This window comes from Mandrillus leucophaeus, unplaced genomic scaffold, assembly GCF_000951045.1.
Source record: "Mandrillus leucophaeus isolate KB7577 unplaced genomic scaffold, Mleu.le_1.0 Scaffold38, whole genome shotgun sequence".
In the NCBI taxonomy this organism is placed as follows: Eukaryota; Metazoa; Chordata; class Mammalia; order Primates; family Cercopithecidae; genus Mandrillus; species Mandrillus leucophaeus.
The window spans coordinates 576,196-600,522 of record NW_012104031.1 but is presented as its reverse complement, the minus strand read 5'-3'; the positions used below and the strand labels follow the sequence as shown (position 1 = coordinate 600,522).

The 24,327-nt window shown below is 50.0% G+C and overlaps 1 protein-coding gene across 2 annotated transcripts; it reads left to right on the top strand.

Moving 5' to 3' along the window:
• Positions 1-712: 712 nt before the first annotated feature.
• Positions 713-23,801, top strand: MFSD4 (major facilitator superfamily domain containing 4). Of its 2 annotated transcripts, XM_011990402.1 has the most exons (9): positions 713-1,096; positions 1,801-2,061; positions 5,043-5,211; positions 5,955-6,070; positions 7,117-7,290; positions 13,218-13,365; positions 18,665-18,735; positions 20,019-20,139; positions 21,301-23,801. In XM_011990402.1, exons 1-9 carry the CDS (start codon positions 833-835, stop codon positions 21,354-21,356), a joined length of 1,380 nt encoding a protein of 459 aa, XP_011845792.1. In that variant the 5' UTR covers positions 713-832; the 3' UTR covers positions 21,357-23,801. The 2 variants fall into 2 exon arrangements, with proteins under 2 accessions (XP_011845792.1, XP_011845793.1); XM_011990403.1 differs by lacking the exon at positions 1,801-2,061 and having other exon boundaries at positions 734-1,096; positions 21,301-22,039.
• Positions 23,802-24,327: the final 526 nt, after the last annotated feature.

The following is a 24,327-nucleotide window of genomic DNA, read 5'->3' as shown; positions in this document are numbered from 1 at the left end:
GCCCAATCTCTCCTCTCTGACATTAGACTTTCAGACTGGTCTCAGAAAATACAAGTCTTAATCCTTTCTCTGAGAGTCTGGTTATTGGGCAGAGTGTCCTAAAAAGACCTTGACAGAGCCTGAGACACTCCATCCATTCATTCACTCATTCATTCATTCACTGGTAGGGTAGCAGGCCCTCCCCCTGCCTCCTGTGGGCATTTCTATTATCTGAAGAAGGGGAAGATCAACACAGTCACCTCTCAGTGGGGATGGCCGCAGCGCCTCCTTTCCCCACTTCTGCACATTTGCCAGGTACGGAGCCTGAGACCTCTGCCTGCTACAGGAGTCACAAAATCACCTGAATACCTGGGCTGTGGGCGCTGGTGCGGGTGGCTCAGGCCGGGTGCCTGTGAAGTAGTGGCTGCCTCACCATTCCTGTGTGGGGAGGGCACAGGGCAGCCAGTGCCAATGCCTGCACAGGAGGAAATGCCCAGCTTAGGGACTTCTGGGCTCAGGTTCCATCAGGTCCCACCTGCAGTTGCATGCCTGTGGCACAGGTCTCTTGGATGCTCAAAGCAGGTTCCCTGAAAAGGGTGGGAAATATTTTTGCATTTAATTGCTTTTAAGTAAACCATTTAGGATTTAAGGAAATAACATACAATTGTTTGTCAGTAGAATAATAGTGGCTAAGCTTTGTGAAGTGTCCTGCAGCCACCTTGTGAGGTAGATTGTTATCTGAGCAGACGTTGACAACTTGCCCACAGCTAATAAGTGAGCAGCTTCTTCCTCAGCTCTCTTCCTTTTCTGCCAGAGGGGGAGAAATGTCTTGGCTGCCCAGACCACCCAGTGAATGGAGGAGAAGCGGGAGGGGATGCTTCCAGCACCCTCCCCTGACATCACCCTTCCCTCCTGCAGCCTGGCCCAGTCCCTATGGGCCCTGTTCACCTCCTCTCTGGCCATCTCCCTGGTGTTTGCCGTCATTCCCTTCTGCCACGATGTGAAGGTGCTGGCCTCAGTTATGGCGCTGGCGGGCTTGGCCATGGGCTGCATCGACACCGTGGCCAACATGCAGCTGGTGAGGATGTACCAGAAGGACTCAGCCGTCTTCCTCCAGGTGAGCCCTGCCAGCAGGCACAGGACTGGGAGCTGGGGAGGGTGTGGGAGCTCCCTAGGCCCCCTCAGTCTCTCTCAGCCTCCTCCCCCAGGGAGCCACTTACCAGCAGGGTTAGTAAGTTCTGGACTCCCATCTCTAAAGCAGAGCAGTGATCCCTGCCCTCACTGCAGGGTGTCCCAGGAGCCTCAGCGCTCAGGAAAGAAAACTCTTTGTGAACTGGAAAGAGGGTATGACTCAGGGCTTGCCTCCCCTCTCCTTCCGCTCCTTCCCTCTCTCTCCTTTCTTCTTCCTTCTCCCCCCAGGATTCAGCCAGTCCTTCCCTTTTTGTGCCTGGGATTCAGCCAGTCTTTCCCTTTTTGTGCCCCCTTCCCTGTAGGGTGTTAGCTGGTGGATGCTACCATGGGGATCAGTCCCAGCTGGAGATTGACAGAGATGGGGAGGGAACTGGGCACTGTCACCCGAGTCATCCCAGGCCGGCAGCGTGGTTGAGAGAGGAGTGTCACTCCTCACCTCTCCTCACCTTTCCTGCTTCCTACCCCCATGGCTCCCTACTCCAGGGCTGGGCAGTAGCCCCCAGATGGGGCAGAGGGTGGAATTGGGGGAGGAGGCTCAGTGTGGGTACTCTGGGCTGGAGGCCAGGCCACTGCTTCCCTGGCCTGAAGACTGAGCCACGTCCCCACCCGCCACCTCTCCTCTGTCCCCAGGTGCTCCATTTCTTCGTGGGCTTTGGCGCTCTGCTGAGCCCCCTTATTGCTGACCCTTTCCTGTCTGAGGCCAACTGCTTGCCTGCCAATAGCACAGCCAACACCACCTCCCGAGGCCACCTGTTCCATGTCTCCAGGGTGCTGGCCCAGCACCACGTAGAGGCCAAGCCATGGTCCAACCAGACGTTCCCGGGGCTGACTCCAAAGGACGGGGCAGGGACCCGAGTGTCCTATGCCTTCTGGATCATGGCCCTCATCAATGTGAGTGTCCCTGGGGCGGGCCGGGTAGGGAGCTAGTGGTCAGTCCACACATCCCAGTCCACCCCACACCCAGTGCAGATTCTTCAGATGCTGAGAGTGTGCTGGGGCTGAGGTGTGCATCCCAGAGGCAGGAGGATGGGAGGACTAATCCTCCCCGGGATCCCCCACACTACTCCACCTGTGATTGCAGTTCTCGAGGAAGGTAAAACAATGAGCAGGCTGAGTGCAGTGAAAATCAGGGTCAACTGTTGAATTATCGGAGGCTCTGTGGGAAACTAGTTTTTTTCTCCAAGGCCAGATAAAGTGGGCCCTGGACAGACCCTGGCAGGAAGTGGCAGGTTTTTCTCTGGGGCTTTTCATCGACGGTGGGATTCTCTTGTACCCTGCTGTCAGGGGCTCCTGTGGAGGCTAGGGGACAGACAAGATGGCCTCTGAAGGGCCCTGCCTGCCAAGGCAGCCTGTGGTGGGAACAGTGAGAGACCACTTCACTCCATGACTGCGTCAGATACCGAGGCCCGCTTTGTACACCCCTGCCAAGTGAGCACTGACTCAGGCCTCTGGCTGGAAACCTCCTCTGGTGCTCTGCAGACCCAAGTTGGGATCTCTCATGTTAACCCATACTGGAGCCAGAGTGTCAGGTGGGGAGACCCTCTACCCACATCCGCCTGGCTTGGGGAGGACTGTCGGGAACACCAGAGAAGCCCTGGCTCCTGGGCTGGGGGTGGGAAGACTCCAGTGGCCACTGTCCTGGCTGTGGGGTGGAGGCACCGTGCTGCTTGTCATGGTGGCTTAGAGCCTCTCTTTGCAGTGGGTGGACTTCTCAGCTCTCCTGGGGCAGGTAGGCTGGACTCAGGCACTAGAGCAGTGGCCCAGCTGCTGCTGAGCCTCAGAATATGCCACACACATAGCACTAAAGGGAGCCTTTGAGACCACCATTCCAGTGAGCAGCAGGGCGGCGGGGGGTGTCATGCCATCACCAACTCAAAGCCCTGACAAGGGACTGGTAGGGAGCTGAGCCCGGTTGGAAGCCCTGACCCTCAGCATAGACCATCTACTGGCTGCCCCCTCATCACCAGTCCTTTTCCTTCCTTTCCTTTGTAGATTTCCTTTCCCTGGTCGGAATCTCCCCTAGGGGCTCTCATAAACGCACCCTCTCCCTCTGCTCCTTCCCTTTCCAGCCCATGCCCATCCAGTCCTTCCAGGAGGGACCTGCGAAGGGAAGGAGCAGTGTCAGTAGAACCTCTAGGCTGGGACTCCCAGACCAGGAAGCCGGAAGGTCCGGCTTAAGCCCGAGGTTTGTTCTCTCTTGCCCCACGAGGTGCAGACTGGAGGGACTTTGTTTGCTGCAGGATTTCCGGACTTTTTCTGTTGGTTTGTGTCTGAAAATAAACAGTCCAGCACAGAGGAAGATGGGGCTGTGCATATACTCAGGAGGGTGTGCACACACACACACACACATGCACACCCCACCTGTCCTTCTCTGACTTAAGGTGGGGCTGCCTTCCCTGAATGGAATTCTTATAACATCAGGCGTGTTCCTGCCAGCAATGCCAGCCAATCCTCTGTGAAGCCCTTCCCAGCACCCACCTCCCTGGAAAGCCCCACCTGAGTGATCACGCCTCTTGTACAGCTGTTTCCCCTTGGCCTTCACTCAGGCACTCTGCCACTACAGGCCTCTGTGCGTGGGTTTCCTGTTTCCCCCCTCACACTGGAGGGAGGGCTGTGTCTCCCCCATTAGGGCTCAGCAGGGGCTGTTCTCTCCCCACTCAGGCCTGACTGCCAGGGGCCACATCTGACCTTGACGTCTTTTTGAGTGTGCAGAAAGGCTCCCAAGGTCACCATAGGGAGGTGCCAACACAGGGGTGGTTTTTGTCTTTCACTCCTGTTAGGTGACTTTGGGAAATACTGGTGAGAGCCAGCCTGCCTCCAGGGGCAGGGAAGGGCTCCCCGAGAACAGCACCAGACAACGGCTGGCAGTCTGCCGGTCTTCCATCTCTACCCTGCCGGCCTCTCCCATGGGCCGGGCAGACCCCAGTAGCTGGGCGTTCTCACCAGCCTCTAGGACACATCCGCAGCTCCCTGGGCTGCTTCTCTTTCCTAAGCAAAAGGAACTGGGCTGAAGCTGCAGCAGGAAGGACAGTAGTTAGACTTGAAGTGGTACTTCCTGGCAGCCAGGGTGGTGAGACACAGGCAGGGGCCTCTGAGGGAGGTGGTGGAGGCTTCCCCAGGCAACTTCAGAAGCAGGAGCCATTTCCCACTGCTCTGAAGGAGTTCTGATTTAGCACAAATAGCAGCAGACGAACATTGGGCTTATGTGTGTGGGCTGCTTGTAAACATGCATTTTTCAATCAAAAGGAGACCACGTTTTTGTTTTCAAGCCCCTGAGGAGAGCCTCTGTGCCCTGCTAGGATACACATCACCAAGGCGGCTCCTCAGGTGGAGACAGCGCTGGAAGAATCAGGATGCCAGGCTCTGTTCTGGCTTTGCCCTGAGTCCACTGTGTGACCAGGGCAGTCTCTCAGTCTCTAGTTTATCCCTCGGATCTCTTCCAGTTCTAACAGTTTATGACGAAGTGATAACATCCCCCAGCATATTTTGTGGAGATGTGATGCCCAAAAGCAAAGCTGCTTTGTAAAGCATCATGTGACCCACCAGCATGAAGGAGAGTGAGGTGTGTTGCTCCGGCAGGCTCACCCCCAGCACCTCTCCTGGGCCGGCAGAGAGTTTGAGTCTAAGCTTTGCATGTGACAAATACCTGTCTTTTCAGGGCAGTGAGTATGTTGATCAGGCAGGAATTACACCAAGCCTCCCCACTCCTACCTTGGTCAAGGCACCTGGCTTCTTAGGTAGGGATGGCTCAGCTCTTAGCTGGGCACCCTTGGAAAAGAGCTGTCTTGTCCCAGGACTATGCACATGCAGTGTGTGCAGAGGTCAGGCGTGGGAAGGGGGAGCCTTCTCCTGACCCTCTGCCTGCTCCCCAGCTTCCAGTGCCCATGGCTGTGCTGATGCTGCTGTCCAAGGAGCGGCTGCTGACCTGCTGCCCCCAGAGGAGGCCCCTGCTTCTGTCTGCTGATGAGCTTGCCTTGGAGACACAGCCTCCTGAGAAGGAAGATGCCTCCTCACTGCCCCCAAAGTTTCAGTCACACCCAGGTAGGGGCTAAGATGAATTTGCATCCTCACAGCCTCATGTTGAGGCTTCCTTGGTAACCCCTCTCCCAGAGAGAAGGAATCTAGATCACAGGTGATTTTTTTTTTTTTTTTTTTGAGACAGAGTTTCACTCTCGTCACCCAGGCTGGAGTATAGTGGTGTGATCTTGGCTCACTGCAACCTCCGCCTCCCAGGTTCAAGCGATTCTCCTGCCTCAGCCTCCCAAATAGCAGGGATTACAGTCGCACATCACCACACCTGGCTAATTTTTGTATTTTTAAAGTAGAGACGGAGTTTCACCTCGTTGGCCAGGCTGGTCTCGAACTCCTGACCTCAGGTGATCCATCTGCCTCAGCCTCCCAAAGTGCTGGGATTACAGGTGTGAGCCACCATGCCTGGCCACAGGTGATAGTCTTTGTTTTTTTTTTGTTTTTTTTTGTTTTTTTTTTTTAATGGTGCAACCTGGCCAAGAGAATGAGGAAGGCAAACTTCTGGCTCCACCCTCCATTCTGCTCAGCTTTGCCTTTTGTTATGTTGGGCAAGTCACCTGACCTCTCTGAGCCTTGCTTCCACCCAGACTGGGAGATGGACAGGGGTTGTCCCTAACAGAAAGGTGGTGAAAGTGGAGGTAGTAAGTGGGCCCCATCCTGCAGGGCTCTTCTGACTGCCAGCCACGGCCCTGGGATGTGCAGAGGGAGGGAGCAGAAGCTGAGACTCACCCCTGTTTTTCCTGTGCCTCCTGCAGGGCATGAGGACCTGTTCAGCTGCTGCCAAAGGAAGAACCTCAGAGGAGCCCCTTATTCCTTCTTTGCCATCCACATCACGGCCGCCCTGGTCCTGTTCATGACGGATGGGTTGACGGTGAGCCTGCCTCAGAGGGCGCCCCCTATTGGGGGACCCTTCACCCCAAGACTCCAGTCTGGGAAAGGCAAGAGAAAGAGAGGAACATGAAGGTTTCCTGGAGACCTCTCCTGGAGTACAGTTGATTCAAAAATTTAATCTAAAGCCCTAGGGAGACTGTCTCCAGAATCAGTCACAGCGCGTTGGTACTATAGGCTTCTGTCTTGGCCAATTGTTTTTTATTTTTGTTTTATTTTTGTTAGTGCTATAGGTAGGGGCCTAACTGGTTTGTTGTCAAGGACAGGCTACCTGCATTTTTTAAAAGGGTGGTGCCCTATTCCCCAATTAGAGGTCATGCTATATAAACTCTAGGGCACTTTGCTTCCTGGAATACATTACAAACCTGGGTGTCTTGAGCCAGTGTTGTAAACAAGCTTCAGGTGGAATTTAGGCCCAGCTGTTCATTCCACTAGTGACCTCTGTTACGTTAGTCAGCACCTTTTTCCAGAAATTTCTTAGGATTATATTAGGGCAGTCGTAAATGGCTGACCAACTGATTGCCATATGATGGCCTCTCCAGAGAAAAAAGCCCTCAGAACTTAGATGACCTGATGGAAAGTACTCGTGCCAGTACTGGTTGGCATCTAGCACTTGGTGTGACCTTGGGCAAGTCACTTCTGTCTACTTTCTCATCTGTAAAACCAGATGCTTGCACCCACCTTTTTTTTTTTTTTAAAGTGGTGTTCTACTCTGGTTGAAGTGGGGAGCAGTGCCTGTCTGCCCAGGCCCTGCGGGCACTCCCATGGAGATCCAGAGCCACCTCTCTGGAACCCCTAGGTCTCCGCGGTGCAGTCTGTAAGCTAAGGCACCCCGGGTTCTGTCCTCAACTTTGGCAAAGTGTGCTCTGTGGCCTTGGCTTAAAGCTCAGCACTGGCTGAGCCTCTGGGAGCGGGAACAGGCAGTCCTCCCTCTGCCCTCACCACACGTGCCCAGCCTGGGCTCCCTTTGTGAGGGTCGTCGTCTGGCTGGGCTGCAGGTGTGCTCAGCGGCACCCGGTCTCTCCACAGGGTGCCTATTCCGCCTTCGTGTACAGCTATGCTGTGGAGAAGCCCCTGTCTGTGGGACACAAGGTGGCCGGCTACCTCCCCAGCCTCTTCTGGGGCTTCATCACACTGGGCCGGCTCCTCTCCATTCCCATCTCCTCAAGAATGAAGCCGGCCACCATGGTTTTCATCAACGTGGTAAGCAGCTGAATAGCCTCCTCTCACTTCCCCTCCTGGCCCTACCCGAGGCCTGCACTCTGCCAGCAGGATGGGAACTCAGGAGTAGAGGGAAGACAGGAGAGAGAGGATGACGAGGAAGGGGTGGGAGCCTGGGAGGTGGAGCCTACCTGTGTGACCATGAAAAGTCTCTTCCCCTCTCTAGGCCTGTGATCTTATACCATTAAAACATAAAAGGAAAGGTCTGTAGGAGGTGCTGGCTGCAGTGTGTGGAGCCCCTCCCAGCCGACAACCGGCCACGAGGATGAGGAAAGCCAGTGCTGGCCCTGGTCCTCCTGGGTTTACCTTGGTGCCCAGCTGCTTAGAGCCCTCCAGTCAGTGGAAAGCTATGGAGGCCAGGGATCCTGCAGCCTTTGGAGTCACCACCTTGGGCTGGGGCCTGGGGATTTGCATTCTGTAGCTCTCCTAGGGGATTTTTTTTTTTTTTTTTTTGAGATAGGGTCTCACTCTGTCACCCAGACTAGAGCTCAGTGGTGTAATCTCAGCTGACTGCAACCTCTGTCTCCCAGGTTCAAGTGATTCTCCTGCCTCAGCCTCCCAAGTAGCTGGGATTACAGGAGCCTACCACCATGCCTGGCTAATTTTTGTAGTTTTAGTGGTGATGGGGTTTCACCATGTTGGCCAGACTGGTCTTGAACTCCTGACCTCTCAAGTGATCCACCCGCCTTGGCCTCCCAAAGTGCTGGGATTACAGGAGTAAGCCACTCTACCCAGCCCTAGGTGATTCTTAAGTAGGCAGAAGGGCATGGAGGATGGCCTTCAAGGAACCGATCTGCCTGGGAGGCAGGAGGTCTGGACCTGAGCAGTGGGTTAAGACTCTTGCCTTGGTGTCCATCCACATCACCATCCATGACACAGGGGTCCACATTACAGACTCCTGCCAAATCGTCTAGTCCAACCTCCCATCAGGCTGAGCCACCTCTATAACATCCCTTCCAAGGGGTCCGCTGTCTGCTTAAACACCTCTAGTAACTGCAACTCACTACCTTTCCAAGTAGCCCAATGAGGGTACTAAGCCCAGGAAAGAAAGCATTTCCTTTGTTGAATTTCTAGCAGATAAGGGGTTTGGACATAATGTTGCAGTTTCAGAGACAAAGATCATGATCCCTGAGAAAGGCCTTTGGATTTGACCTTGTGCCAGTTGACCCTCAAGAGAGAAATTTCAGTTCAATGTAGATGGGAGGTGGGTGGCTAAACCCAAACTCAGGAGGTTGAGGGTGAGAGGGAGATGAGCAGTGGAGGAATTTGCATTTCTCTTTGTCAATATTTTTGAGTTGAAGGGAGTTGTGTTCTGCAGGACTTGGGGTGACATGGGCCTGTTTATAGTAGAGGATACAGGGAGGACACCTATTAGGAAGAGGGGTCTGTGAAAATACCATTGTGGGAGAGTAACTGAATGAGGAAGGCCCTGAGAGAGGGGAGGTGGGATGGAGAGTGGGAGTGGAGGAAGCGCTAAGCTCAGCAAGGAGGAAGGCCCCTGTCCATGGAGCTGGGGCAAAATGATGTCAAAGGGGAAAGGTTCCAGAAGAAGAAGGGCACAGACATGGTGACCAGCCCTGGCTTCCTTGTCTGGGTCAGACACAAGGCCAATTGCTAAGACAGAGGAGAGTGGGTGGAAATCTGAGTTTGGGAAAATAAAGGTCTGAAGCATCCACATGTGTTAGGCATTGCCCATAGATACTCACCTGGGGTGCTGGGTTTTAGAAAGGAAAATCAGGTTCCTGGGCCCAACCCAGACTGACTAAATCCGAATGTCCAGGAGGAGGCATAGCAATCTATGTATTAAACAAATGCCCCATGGGAATTACATCATCCAGCAAGCTTAGGAAAACACTGTCCTAGAACAAGTGACTCCCAAATACATTAGATTCACTGGAGCTGCTTTTTGAAAATAGGATCATGAAAAGGCCAGGTGCAGTGGCTCACACCTATAATCCCAGAACTCTGGGAGGCCGAGGCGGGCGGATCACGAGGTCAGGAGTTCAAGACCAGCCTGACCAACATGGTGATACCCCATCTCTACTAAAAATACAAAAATTAGCCGGGTGTGGTGGTGTGTGCCTGTAATCCCAGCTACTCAGGAGGCTGAGGTAGGAGAATCGCTTGAACCCAACAGGTGGAGGTTGCAGTGAGCCGAGATGGCGCTAATGCACTCCAGCCTGGTGACAGAGCGAGACTTCATCTCAAAAAAAAAAAAAAAAGAGAGAGAGAGAAAATAGGATCATGGACCCTGTACCCCAGAGATTCTAATTTAGGAGGTGTGGAGAGGAGCCTGGGCCTCTGGGTTGTTTTGGAAGCTTTCCAGGTGCTTTTGTGGGCACCCTGTTTGGGAACTGCAGCTGAGTGGCCCTGAGCAAGCCTCTCCCGTGTAGATGCGAAGTGCCTGTGTCATATTCACTGTGACTATTTCTGAGTATTCCTCTCTAGGTTACATTAATGGCCACCTGTTCTTAGCGTTCTCCTGGAGCTCAACAGCTACTTCCTGACTTAGTATGTTTGTGCTGTGTGCAAAGCCTTGCTGCAAACTGCAGGCCGCCAAGTTCTGGAAGACAAGGTTCTTACTTTCAGAGAACTTATGGCCGGCCAGAGGAGGGCAGTGTGCCCTGGCACAGATGGAGGATGAGGGGGTGTAGGCAGTGGGGATGCAGGCTCAGTGCCAGACTGAGTCACTGGCTGAGGCAGGGGCCACACCGCGTGGGAAGAGAGTTGGTGGAGCTGATAGTTCGCCCTGGTTGTATTTAGTCTTCTATCATCAAGGCTAAAATAAGACTTGGGTGTAAAATGTCCCCAAATCTGGGGATTTTCAGGGTGACAGTCTTTGAGGCTTGGCTGGAAATGCATGTAGTTTGTACATGGGATAGCCAGGTGGAGGAAGAGGAGCAGGAGTGGCGGCTTCCAAACCCCGGCATCTGTCCCAGGCTCCTAAGTTGAACACTGAATATCAAGAAGGTGCCAGCCCCTGAAGGCAGGAGGTGAGCAGGCCTGGCTGAGGTTCAAAGGCCCATGTTCAAAGGCCTGGGTTAGCGGGTAGGAGGCTAACTTCGGGGGAGCATGGTAGGCAGGGTGGGGGATGGGGAGCAGAAAGAGATGAGGATGGGAAGTAGACAGGGGCTACATCCTCAGAGTTTTGTAAGCCGGGCTTTGAATTTTATTCTAAGTGGGTAGGAAGCCAATAGAAGGTTTTAAAAAGGTCTGTATTGCATTTTATTTTTATTTTTTTGCATCTCACAGATACATTTATTCATGCTATGAAGTAAACGGCACTTATACAAGCGTCCCATGATGTTTCACATTTCCATCTAACATAGCTTGCATTGCATTTTTAAAATTTATTTATTTATTTATTTTTTATAGAGACAGGGTCTCACTATGTTGCCCAGGCTGGTCTCGAACTCCTGGGCTCAAGCGATCCTTCCTGCCTCAGCCTACCGAAGTGGTAGAATTAGACAGGAACCACCATCTCCAGCCTCTTGCACTGCATTTTAAAAGTGTACTCTATGTGGAAGAACAGACTGTAGCTGGCAAGAGTCAAGCATGCACTGTCTGTTATTGTAGTCCAGGCACAAGAGGGAGGCGGTTGGGTTGCGGGTAGTCTGGATGGATCCGGAGCGGTGCAAAGATTGAACATGTTTTTTGAGGTGGTATGGACAGGACTTGCTGCTGACCCAGGTGTGGGAGGAATCAAGGACCTTAGACACAGGACTTGAGCAACTGCATGACTGGGATGCTCTCACAGGATTGGCAGAGGAAATTAAAAGTCCAGTTTGGGCCACATGGTTAGTCATCCAGGGACTGACTATATCCAAGGGGCAACTTTAGGTGCAAGTCCGGAGTCCTGGACACAGCTCATGGCTAGAGGGATAGATGTAAGCACGCCTGCTGTAGAGGCAGGTGAAACGTGAAGCAGGGCACTGTGGATATGGAAGAGCCAGAATAGAATCCTGGGCCACCTCAACATTGAGAGAGTGAGCAGAGGGGACAGCAAGAACAAATGGATCTCAGGGACCATGTTCCATGCCAAAGAAAGACATGACCTTTGGAACCACAGATAGGCTATTACTTTCATATTTTTACTGCATGAAAGAAGTCTTTTGTCTTTCCATTTCCATTGTGAAGGGAAGGTGTTTCTCTCTTTCAGCCACTGTTTTGTGGTTGATCCCTCCCCAGGGCAGGAAGTCTGTCTGGGTAAGGCCTCTGAGCCTCGAGAACACCTTCCACCTAACAGATCCTGTGGCAGAGACCGAAGGGCTGCTAGAGGAGTGTAAAAGCCTCAAGGATTAGGAGCACCGCCTTTGATTTTCCAATTGGAGCAACTCTCCCAGGATCGGCTCCCAACTCTCCGAAAGTCTTTTCCTTTCTGCATGCCCAGAAGTGGAGGGGTTGGGAGCTGGATGAGATTTCTTGCCTAGCTCTATAGTCCGTACTTACTTTTTAAATAAACAGATGTCCTCATCCAGGAGATTTTTACCTCAAAGCCATAGGCTGCTATAGAAGATCCTTATCTCCTGAGATGTCTAAGAAAAGCCCACAGAGAAACACAAGGACTCATATTTGTCTGATGCACCACAGTTTACAGAGCCCCTTCATTTATATTATTTCACCACCACTCTTTAGTGTGGCTTTTGTAACTATTCCTATTTTGCAGATTAGGAAATTAAGAATCAGAGCAATCAACTACTTCCGGGTTCCACAGCTGTAAAAAAACACCGTCGGGACTTCCACCTGGGTCTTCTGACCCCAAATCTTGTGCTGCCTGGGTTTATTCCCAGATACATCTTGCATAGAAGTGACTCAATGCAGACATAAAAACGTGTTTAAAGAACTTAGAAATATGGTTATATAAACAAAAATATGCTTGAGTGACAGAGACCTTGACTGAACTAGAAAGATTTGGCCGGGCATGGGGGCTCATGCTTGTAATCCCCACACTTTGGGAAGCTGAAGCAGATGGATTGCTTGAGCCCAGGAGTTCAAGACCAGCCTGGGCAACATGTCAAAATCCTTTCTCTACTAAAAATACAGAAAATTAGCAGGCGTGGTGGCACGTGCCTGTAGTCTCAGCTACTCAGGAGGCTGAGGTGGGAGGAACGCTTGAGTCCAGTAGGTCGAGGCTGCAGTGAGCTGAGATTGCACCACTGTACTCCAACCTGGGCAACAGAGTGAGACCCTCTCTCTCAAAAAAAAAAAAAAAAAAAAGGTAAGAAAAGAAAAAAGATTTCTGGGTCTCCAATCATAGGTTAGCATCTGCCATGGGAATCTGAGTCAAATCTGAGGGTGCCAAGCTGAGCCACTGACCCTCTCCCTGGGAAGCTGGCTAGGATTCCCAGAGGATGGGACCCTGCTGCCACCATCCCTTTTTCCCTGCTATCTGATGGCTTCCTGTCTGTGCACTCTTGGCTTTCAGAAGAGAAGCAGCTTCTCACAAAGAAACAGAGGACTTTCCTACCCCCAGGGCTGGCAGGGCAGAGAGAGCTGATGAAACTGGCTTGGGTGGAGTTCCCGTGGTTACAGATGAGACCTTGGGGACAGGTAGTCCTCAGTCGCCAAACGCTTACGCAGGGTGTGCCGTAGCTGTTAGGGGAGATGTCTAGGTGGGGAGATGTCTAGGTGGGGAGATGTCTAGGTGGGGAGATGTCTAGGTGGGGAGATGTCTAGGTGGGGAGATGTCTAGGCGGAGTCTCCTTTCCACGCTTGCTTCCGGATGTCAGAACGGTCCCGGGAACACTGCGGTTCCCGCCCGGTCCACGGGGTGGCGCGCGGGTCACGCAGCTGGGCTCCTGGGGCCAGAGAGGAAACGCCGAGTCAAGAGACGCCGACTCCTGGCGGTTCCTCAGCACGGATGCTCGGCTTTTCGCAATTCCTAACCGCCTCCACCTCTGCCGCGACAGGTCGGCGTGGTGGTGACGTTCCTGGTGCTGCTTATTTTCTCCTACAACGTCGTCTTCCTGTTCGTGGGGACGGCAAGCCTGGGCCTGTTTCTCAGCAGCACCTTCCCCAGCATGCTGGCCTACACCGAGGACTCGCTGCAGTACAAAGGTGAGGGCCGGGCCCGAGCCAGGAGGCGCGCTCTAGCTGGGCGCCGTCGCCTCGCTCTGCGCCCTCTCTGTGCTCTTCTAGGCCAGCACCATCTCCCAGCGAGAACGCTGCCCTAGCTCCCTGGAGAAATGAATGCCCCGCTCCTGACTCTGGCGGGAGCAGGCTCACAGCGGGGATCGTTCTGACCCGCTGGGCTCCCTCCATTCAAAATGATCCCCGTAATGATGGGATTGCAGGCCACAGAGAGCAGTTAAGCTTCTTTTTTCTATCTGCTTTGTGCCCATTGTAACGTCTGCTGACCTGCAGCTGACATTTTGTGCGATATGCATGTGCTGGAAATGCCAAGTTCAAAGAGAAGCAAAGATGCACAGGAGAAGTTATGGCATAGGAAAGGCATTTTGTAACCTAATTTTCAGTAACAGTACGTGCCTGCCTCGTGGCTGTGGTGGATGTTGTTAAAAACATGGAGGATTAGAACACTGACTCCACATCTGGTTTCAGGAGTGACACAGCCTCTTTGATGTCAGAAATCTCGAATTCTCTCTACTAATCTCCCTCCCCTTTCCCTAGCCTCCCAAGTGCCTATAGCAAAGATCTCTTTTTTAATGAGTTAATTAAAAATAATTATGTTTTGAACATCACCAGAGACGCACTAGAAGCTGGAAAACCAGCATTAAGATGAGCAATTTCTGGCCGGGCGTGGTGACTCACGCCTGTAATCCCAGCACTTTGGGAGGCCAAGGCGTGCGGATCACCAGGTCAGGAGATCGAGACCATCCTGGCTAACACGGTGAAACCCCGTCTCTACTAAAAATACAAAAAAATTAGCCGGGCGTGGTGGTGGGTGCCTGTAGTTCCAGGTACTTCGGAAGCTGAGGCAGGAGAATGGCGTGAACCCCGGAGGGGTTCAGTGAGCTGAAGGTTGAGCTGAGCTGGAGGTTGCAGTGAGCTGAGATTGCGCCACTGCAGTCCAGCCTGGGCGACAGAGTGAGACTGTCTCAAAAAAAAAAAAAAAAAAAGATGAGCAATTTCTTTAGAGAGGAGTGGGGGAAGTTGGTGTACAGGGAGAGTCAGGGCAGTTAGAGCTGCACCCAGCTGTCATCCACAGCCTGGATCCTTGAAATCGAAGGATAAGCCCCAGATAATTTTAGCACATAACATCACCATCAGTCGTTAGGAATAAAATCTTTTCTATGATAAAGCTGCACACTTTTTGTTTTCAAAATGGAATTTTTTTTTATTATATAAGTCGTATGTGCTCACTGCTAAAACCTCAAACAATAGAAGCATAGTTTAAAGCAGTAAGTGAAAGTAACTGAAAATAACCCTCTTAGCAGTTCATTTCCTCCCAGATCCCTTCTGAGCTTCTGAGACCATTCTCTGCGCTGTTTAATTTGTAGTTTAGAAGACAATTCCTGTGAGACAGTGAATTAGAGATTCAAGTGCATCTGAGTTTCTTTGGCTTCTGGCTCCTCTGAGTGGGGGTACTATACATCATCTGAGAAACACCCCCAAATCAGGGCACACCTGGTATAAATTCCATTGCATCGTGACTCTGAAGAGATCCTGGCCATGGTGAAAACTGAGGGCAGAAAATGCATCAGCCAGTCATCATCCAGGCAGCCCCTCACTCACCCGTCTTTCTGCTACTCAGGACATCATGCTGGGCCCTACAGGACATGGCCAAGGAAACACAGCCTCTCCCTGCTGCTTGTCCTAACAACAGGACAGCCACGCACCCAGCTCCCACGGGCGAGGGCCCAGGAGCCCTCAGACTCCTCCCTCGCCCGTCAGTCTCCAAGAATCAAGGGAATAAATGAAGTAATGAAATAAGGTAGCTATCACATGTCACACAGCAAAACTCAAGAGTTTTAGGTGATCAACAAATGTTAGAGCTTAATAATGATAAATGAGGCCGGGTGTGGTGGCTCACGCCTGTAATCCCAGCACTTTGGGAGGCTGAGGCGTGAAGATCACTTGAAGTCAGGAATTTGGGACCAGCCTGGCCAATATGGTGAAACCCCGTCTCTACTAAAAATACAAAAATTAGTTAGGCGTGGTGGCGGGCACCTGTAATCCCAGCTACTTGGGAGGCTGAGGCAGGAGAATCGCTTGAACCCGGGAGGTGGAGGTTGCAGAGAGCTGAGATTGCACTCCAGCCTGGATGACAGAGCAAGACTCCGTCTCAAAAAAAAAAAAAAAAAAAAAAAAAGTGATATTGATTGATTCGCCTGCAAATGATCACTCAAATCCATTCTCTTCATTTCTTACTGTCCCTGCCTAATTTAAGGGCTTTATCTTCATTGACCTGCTTGGACTAGTTAATGGTACCCAGCTTTTTCCAAGTTCTAATCACCTCCATCCCTTCTTTGATGGGTCTTGACTTGTCTCCTTGTCTTCAGTCTTGCCTCCATCTAACCCAGCTGGCTGAACGTTAAAATCACCTGGAGCTCTGGTACCAAAACCCAGTGACTGGGCCTTACCTCTGAGTCTGATGCAACTGACCCAGAGCTGCTGGGTGATTCTAATGTGCAGCCAGAGGTGAGGACCATGTACTAAGCCACCCTCCACACAGTAAAACAGGGCTGTGCTTACTTCAGCAGCACATGTACTAAACTTGGACCAACACAGAGATGATTAGCATGGCCCCTGTTCAAGGATGACATGCAAATATGTGAAGTGTTCCCCAAAAAACCCAGAAAATAGAGCTGATCACAACCTCCAGATCTACCTATGAAGCGTCTTTCTCTCCAACCTTCTCTCTCCCTGCTTCCCCTCGAAGCCTGCAACCTAGCCACAAATTACATGCTATTCCCTGATAGCACAAAAACTGTTCTGTACCTGCCTGCTTTGGCACGTGGTGAACCCTCTGCCCGGAACGTCCTCCCCGCTCCATCTCGCCCCTTTATCTGCCTGCTCTTCCTTCCAGACCCAACTCCAGGAAGCATCCCCCTCCAGGAAGCTCCTCTGATCCCCACTGGAAAGGTGTGCCTCCCCTTTGTGCCTTTTGACGTTGCCCCTGTCTCTCATGTTTTACCCATCTCAAGACTTTTGTACCTATGTTATCTGCTTCTTCTCCTAGACAACATGACCCCAGCAAGGGACAAGGGTAAGAGCATGGGCTGTGCAGGCAACTGCACACCTGGCCGTCCTGCCTCCAGAGTTACTGGCTTTATGACCTTGTGCAGTTTCACTTCCTTCCCCTCTCTGAGCCTCAGTTTTCTCATCTGTAAAATAAGGATGCAAATACCTGCCTTTTATGATTGTTTTGTGAATCAGAAAAAATGTAAAGCTTTTGACTTAGCATCGAAGCTGGCTCACAGGCACGCAATGTCTTGTTAACTCTTAGTATTCACCTGAGCATCCTCAGTGGTTAGCACAGAACCCAGTGGTCCTCAGTTTCTTAAACAAATGAGTGGAACAGACAGTTGGGTGCTACTGGAATTCAGGGAAGGGAGTGAGGGGGCAGTGTTGATTTAAATAAAAGTAGCTTCATAGAGGGGATGGGATGTGAGCTGGCCCAGAATCTAGAAAAGCAGAGAGGAAAATGGAAAGGCATTCCTGGGCAGGGTGGGGCAGTGAACAGAATGAGAGCAAAGGCACAGAGACAAGTCTGAACATAAGTGAGACTGAACGAGCTAGAAGGAACGTGAAGTCCAGAGTAGACAATGATGACAACCATTTTATTAAAAAAAAAAAATAGTGTCTACTATGTGTTAGCTGCTGTGCTACTAACAAGCACTGGTTTATGCCAGTGATCTATATGACAAGGCATGGCCATCCTCTCCTGGGCTTCCAGCCTTGTGGGGAGGGCTGGCTGGTCAACACAGTGTGGTGAGAGCAGGTGCAGGGTGATAGCACAGCACAGAGAAGCAACCCATCCAGGCTTGGGGACCAGGGAGGAACATTACTGATGGAAGTCAAAACTAGGACCTAAAAGATGAATGGGAACCAGCTGGCCAACATGATGGAACCCCATCTCTACTAAAAATACAAAACTTAGCCAGGTGTGGTGGTGCATGCCTATAATCCCAGCTTCTTGGGAGGCTAAGGCACTGTATACTCCAGCCTGGGTGACAGAGCAAGACTCTGTCTCAAAAAAAAAAAAAAAAAAAGAAAAAGGTGAATGATAATTTACCAGAAAAGAGGAGGAGGAGGAATGTTCAGTGGGGAGTAAAGGTGTGTGTTGGCCTGGAGGTGAGGGTATGGGGGTTGCAGGGGGAGAGAGAAGCCTGAGCCGTCAGCAGGGGCAGAGTCTAAGGGCCCTGCAACCACATGAAAGCCCTTGGCCTTCATCCTGAAGGCAGTGCTGAAGGGCTTGGGCAGAGAGTTGGGCTGGTTTTGAGTTTACTGTGTGCCAGTCCTATGCCGGGCTCTTGGCATGTCTTACATCAGAGTTACCCACACAGTAACTCTGGGAAGGATGTGTGAAGCCCATCTTACCGAGAAGGAAACCAAGGCCTAGAGAAGTTAGGGAACTTGTTTAAGGTCACATGGCTATGTGACTTTGAACCCATCTGACTCTGAAGCTTGGGCTCTGAAGGTCTGCGCCATGCTGCCAGACTCATCAAAGCGTATGGCTGGTCAGTGCAATGCCAGGACAGCGAAGACACCAGTCTGCCTGCACCAGAGGGCGAGTCTCAGGATATCAAGCAATCTTTCTAGAAAGGTAGGTAGCAGTCAGAATGGGAATGGTGCTGAATGCCAGGGCTAAGCAAGATGGGATCTACCCTGAGAGAGTGATGAGCAATTGAAGGTTTCAGAACAAGGAAGGGACAAAATGACAGTAAGACCTCGGCATTCCCAAAGCAAAGTTATAGGCTCATGTCTGAGAAATCCAAAGTAGTCCTTTCCACCATGCCATCTTCCAGAGGTTTCCCAGAAGCAACCTAAGTTTGCTTTTTTTTTTTTTTTTCTCCCCCTTTTTTGAGAGGGTCTCACTCTGTCACCCAGGCTGGAATGCAGTGGTGCGATCATGGCTCACTGTAGCCTCCAGCTCATGGGCTCAAGGGATCCTCCCACCATAGCCTCCCAAGTAGCTGGGACTACAGGTGCACACCACCATTCCTGGCTAATTTTTTAAAAAGTTACTTTTTGTAGAGACGAAGTCTTGTGATGTTGCTCAGACTGGTCTTGAACTCCTGGCCTCAAAAGATCCTCTCACTTCTGACTCCTAAAGTGCTAGGATGTGCCTCCCAAAATGCACACGCCACTGCGCCTGGCCAGTAACCTGGATTGTAACACTGACTTCTGTCTCCTTAACTTGCCTTTACCAAACCTAACCTTCTCTTTTTGTTAGGCTGCGCAACCACAGTGCTGGTGACAGGGGCAGGAGTTGGCGAGATGGTGCTACAGATGCTGGTTGGTTCGGTATGTGGGGACCTTTAAGGGCGAGGGGAGCATTTGGGGAGCACTCCTCTGACAGGTGAGAAGATGCAAATAGCCGCCTTCTGAACTCAAACTGTCCCTTTCCTGAGTCTCCTGCAAAGCCAGCAGGGCCCCTGTGCCGGCGTTACCTGTTTCCGTTTCCAAGCCAGCCCTGAGAGCTGAGTCTCCATATGTGGGATCTGGAGATGTGAACGGATGCATGGAAAAGTCCAAAGCAAACACAAGCCATGTCTGGGAGCGGAGCCAGAGGTGGCCCGTGGGAATGCTATTTAGCTCTCAGAGCCTGAGATGGGTTGGAACTGCAGTCAGAGTTCTTTTTCCGTCCCTTCGGAACCCACCACTCCCTACTCCACCTCTCACAGCCTCTGGCCGCACTGCAGAGGGCCCGGCTTCCTGCCCAACTCCGGCCCTGACCGAGAAGGCCAACTCTTCCAGTTCTCTTCAAATCTACCCATGTTTCATTTGTTCACCAGGGAAAAAAAAAAAACAAAAAAAACCTAACATCTACTTTTTATTGAATACTATAATGTAGATTATTCCCCTTTTTACAACAGAGGATTTGGAAACTCGGATGAATTTAGCAACTTGCCCTAGGTGAATCACACTTCTAGTAACTGACAGAGACGACCTCACATCTAGATCTTTCAGCCTCCAAAATCTCCCTCATCGTGACTCAATTATCCTTTCCTCCTCTTTTGCCCTGCTGGAGGGAGAGAAAGAGCTACATCTCACCATACCCTCCTCATTGAAATGACATGATGTCTGGGACTTGCTTTAGTGTAACCTAGTGCAGAAAAGAAGCGCAAGGCCACAGATGAAACTGGTGCTGACTGCTAAAGTTGAGTGATGGGTTCGTTGGAGCTCCATATACTACTTTAACATGTTTTAAAGTCTCATAATAAAAGATTAAAACAATATATCCTTTGCAAAGTTCTGGTTAGGGCTTATGGGTATAGAAGTACCTAGTATGACTGAAATTTCAGTGATGATAGAGATTGTCAGAAGGTTCCAGAACACAGAGCTGCCAAGGGACTGCAGGGGGTCACGAGGTCCAGCCCCTGCCTTAGAGCAAGACTTCTGCCTTCTCCAGACACATAACTTGAAATAAGGCCACGGTCTCCCTCCTCCCCGTGATTCCATCTGTTGGTGTGACAGGCCTCAACTTGACTGAAAAACCAGCCAAGGATGGAGAAGGCTGCTTCCTCCAATACGCCTTCCACATGAAGTTTTAATGGTCTGTCTCTCTGTGTTTTCCCCTTTGGCAGATATTCCAGGCTCAGGGCAGCTATAGTTTCCTGGTCTGTGGCGTGATCTTTGGTTGCCTGGCTTTTACCTTCTATATCTTGCTCCTGTTTTTCCACAGGATGCACCCTGGACTCCCATCAGGTAAGGAAAGAATCTGTTTCTACACAAGAGGAGGAAAACAGAGCGGGGTTGGGGGGTGGGGGGAAACAGGGGACATGCTATGGATCTTAACGTGCCAGAAACGCTGCTCTGTTCCAAGTAAAATGCAAGGAAATGTTTATTTTTCTACAGCTTCCTTTTCCCCTCTTCCTGCTTTCCATACGATTGTCTGCGCTGGACTCTTAAGATAGGCGAGAGCTGGGTCAGCTGACTCATGGTTTCTCCATTAGCAGAGGGGCATGGATTGTGAACTTGGCTTCCTGCATCCCACCATACCACGGAACCATGAGCCAAGAATCTCTTTCCAGCCTGTTCAGGGCACTGAAAGGCAGAGCCTGACTCCTTGGCTGGAACTCAGCCCAACGGCCTAATTGGCCATCTCTTTGCAGTTCAGGATTTTGATTCTAGTCCAAATCTTTTTTTCAAAAAGAAGTCCTTCAGGCCAAGTAGCAAAGAAAGCCTCCTTCAGGGCAGAGACAACTCCTAAGAATAGTCTCCCTTCTAGAGACCCCAGGCAGGGGGAGTCCCAAAGCTATTTTCATAACCCTGAGCCCTTACCTGCCCTTTTGCCCACTGCTTTCAAAGTGCCCAGGGACTGTATCGGCTGTGTGCAAAGCCAGTTCTTAAAGAGAAGGTGCCCAGGCAGAGACTTTGTCCTCTCTATAAAAAGCAAAATAATCATGAAAAGACTAAAGGAACAGGCATCCACCATCTGCTCTCAGTGGGTTAACATATCCATCCTCTAAACACTCAGTACAAAGGCCCAGAAGGAAAGGTGGCCCCCAAAACAGCACTAACTAGAGCCTCACTTCTGAGACAGCAGTACTGGTTCCCACAGTGCAGAGTTTCATTGAAGACCTACATTCAATTAATATTTACTGAATATTAAATGAGTAACACTTAATGGGTTCCTTACTCATGGGAGACAGACACATTCCCCAAGCTCTAGACAGTAGTCTCAGGAAACTGCCTCCACCAACTGTTCGCCAGAACTAGGGGGTCTGACTTTTCACTTTGCTCCCTCTAGAGCCACAGAATGGCAGAGAAACAAACAGACTGGGTAAGTTCTCAGAATGAATCATCGCTGCATCTCATCAGAGCTGCTGCAACATGCTACCTGTTTGTTTTGTGTTTCTTTTGTAGTTCCTACCCAAGACAGATCAATTGCAATGGAAAACTCTGAGTGCTACCAGAGGTAAAACTGGGTGAAGGAGGCAAGAGAAGACTTTCAGCCTCTTGATCACCAGCACGACCATACTGTTTCAGAAAGCTGGGTGGTGGTGGAGGCGCTCTCAGTGACCGTTAGTCTTCTCCACTAAAACTTGGTTGGGTAGAGGAAATTAAATTGGGTCCTGGTACCTGGTCAAAATCATTAGAAATTTACCTGGCTTCTCAAGTTACCTTCTTCCCTGGTTCAGACTGTTGGTAAGAGCTGTCCAGATACCCAGATGGGAAGGAAGGAGACAGCCGCGTGCTTCACTCCATTTGTCACCTCATGCATGGACCATACTCTGGGTTTGAGATCATTCTTCATTGAAGTTTGTAAAAATAGGTTGAAATTGTAAAGCTCCACGATCATTGCTATATGTAGATATATTTCAATTTAAGCAAAACAAGCTGCAAGTTATTCTCTGGCATGCTCAAAGGATTTTTGTGCTTTTCACTTAATAGTCCAAAGTCCCTTAAATTCCCGCTGCAGACATCAATAGCTTATCTATATTCTCAGACACTAAAAGGAGAAGTGGAATCTTGCTCTCTTTGGTATACTAATGTAGTGGTATGCTAAGCTAGCTCATACCAGCTTAGAAAAGCTGATTGTAAAATTTTCATGTTGACAGCTGGTTATTAAATGCAGCCATTATTAAAAATCAAATCATACAAACTTATAATTAAATCAATTACATTTAAAACAAAGGTAATAAATATTCAAAGCATATCACTTCCTAATTTTATCTTGCTGCTCTTGAGGTAATTTCTGTCCATGGTACCTGTGTGGTGGAATTACTATGTATGATGGTGTGCTACTGTGCACCTTGTCCAACCCCACTCTTGGTGATAGCATGTTGGTAGCCTGCAATCAGCCAGGTGGGAGTGTTAGCATGGACACTGGCAAAAGCTACAGATCCCAGAGAGCCAGTGTTTAAACATTTACCAGCATACCACTGCTAGTAATCAAGGCTAACTGGTCCAGAAATCGCCCAGGAGAAGGACATGGATGTTCCATTTTTCTTTACTGACACTGACTAGCATATAAAAGATATAGAAACAGCACTAAGAATTTCTGAAAATACCTAATGAAAATGATACATCTTTTTTGTTTTTTTTTTTTTGAGACGGAGTCTCACTCTGTCGCCCAGGCTGGAATGCAGTGGCGTGATCTCAGCTCACTGCAACCTCCGCCTCCCAGTTTCAAGCGATTCTCCTGCCTCAGCCTCCCGAGTAGCTGGGACTACAGGCACATGCCACCACGCACAGCTAATTTTTTGTATTTTTAGTAGAGACAGGGTTTCGCCATGTTAGCCAGGGTGGTCTCTATCTCACTGACCTCATGATCTGCCCGCCTCGGCCTCCCAAAGTGCTGGGATTACAGGCGTGAGCCACTGCACCCGGCCAAAAATATTACATCTTTTATAGGGGGAAAAAAACTCTTTATACCATGGCAAGGCCTTTTCTTTCACAAAAAGCTGGGCGTACTGAACAATTCAAGCTGTGCAGTAGTAGACTGAAAGCAGAATTTGTTCAGGAGTTACCGCTTCTGTCCAGAGCAAATCCTGCAGTGATACAAGGAGAATGTAAACTTGCCAGCTTTAGACAGGAATCAGTCCTGAGACTGTTGGCAGTAGCAAATGGCTGTTAGAGTAACTGTAAAATGGTTTTGCCTGCACCTTCTCTATGTATATACAAATGTACATGTATAAATATAAAAATTAAGTGATCATGGTTCTTGGTAACCTGTCCCAAGTGCTGTGATTCACATGCCTGACACTAAAAGGTTCTTCCTGGTCCAGTCAGCCAGCTGTGACCAACAGCAGCACAGCTGAGTGCTGAGAATCTGGCTGGAAAGAGAAACGTGGCTGAAGCACTGGCTCACCTTCTAGCTGTGTGGCCCTGGGCAGGTTACTGAGGCTCTTCCAACCTCACTTTTCACATGTAAAATGGCATTTCTAAAAGTACCTACCCTACCTCAATGGAATTCTGAAAAAATTAAGCGAATTTGTATAAAGCACTCACAATATGCCTGACACAGAAACTGCTTAATAAATGTTAGTAATTTTTAAAACCTCTTCATAAGCAGCTTAGAAATTATTCATGTTTGGTACATATTTATTGCAAGTCAAGCAGATCCAACTTTTTTGAAAGCTGGTGGTCTAGGAGTATAGTTTTAATTATGTTTGTAAATACTCAGAGGTATTAGATGCCAGTCTAATTTAAATGCAGTCTGACTGTAGCGAGTGACTGACCTGGGCAATGAAAAAGCAGTTGTATTTTTCTTGCGGTTTTTCCAGAAAATATCCTTTTTATACAGACTTAGAAAGAAGAATCAATGGCTATATCAAAGTTGATTGTGACTAATTTGTTAATACAGAAAACAACATTAAAACAAATCTAAGAGTACCTTTCCTAAAATAAAACATTTCAACTTACTAAGTGTGTTATCCATTACGAAGAACAATTGATCCTCTTGTATAAACTCAGAAACAAATGGCCTGATGTTCCCAGAGACAGGTCTCTCTCATACTATAAGTTAATATGGCTTATATTTTAGAAGAAAGAAAACTGTCTCACAAGGGAAACTGATATTTTTAAAAAAAGAAAAAAAATTAAATAAAAGAAGAACCTCTCATAGCAGGGCTGAGTGCTACTATTCCCTATTACATAAAATCAGAATAAGGAAAAGGCAGATCGATTCTTTTGGTTTTTTTTTTTTTTGAGACAGAGTCTCGCTCTGTCACCCAGGCTGGAGTGCGGTGGCTGGATCTCTGCTCACTGCAAGCTCCGCCTCCCAGAGTAGCTGCGACTACAGGCGCTCGCCACCTTGCCCGGCTAGTTTTTTGTACTTTTTAGTAGAGACGGGGTTTCACCGTGTTAGCCAGGATGGTCTCGATCTCCTGACCTCGTGATCCGCCTGTCTCAGCCTCCCAAAGTGCTGGGATTACAGGCTTGAGCCAC

Excerpts from the sequence above, each read along its gene's own strand:
- MFSD4 (XM_011990402.1), top strand. The coding sequence starts at position 833 with ATGGAGGAGAAGCGGGAGGGGATGCTTCCAGCACCCTCCCCTGACATC. Across the intron at positions 7,291-13,217 it reads CCATGGTTTTCATCAACGTG|GTCGGCGTGGTGGTGACGTT; the intron begins GTAAGCAGCTGA and ends CTGCCGCGACAG. Across the intron at positions 20,140-21,300 it reads GCACCCTGGACTCCCATCAG|TTCCTACCCAAGACAGATCA; the intron begins GTAAGGAAAGAA and ends TTTCTTTTGTAG.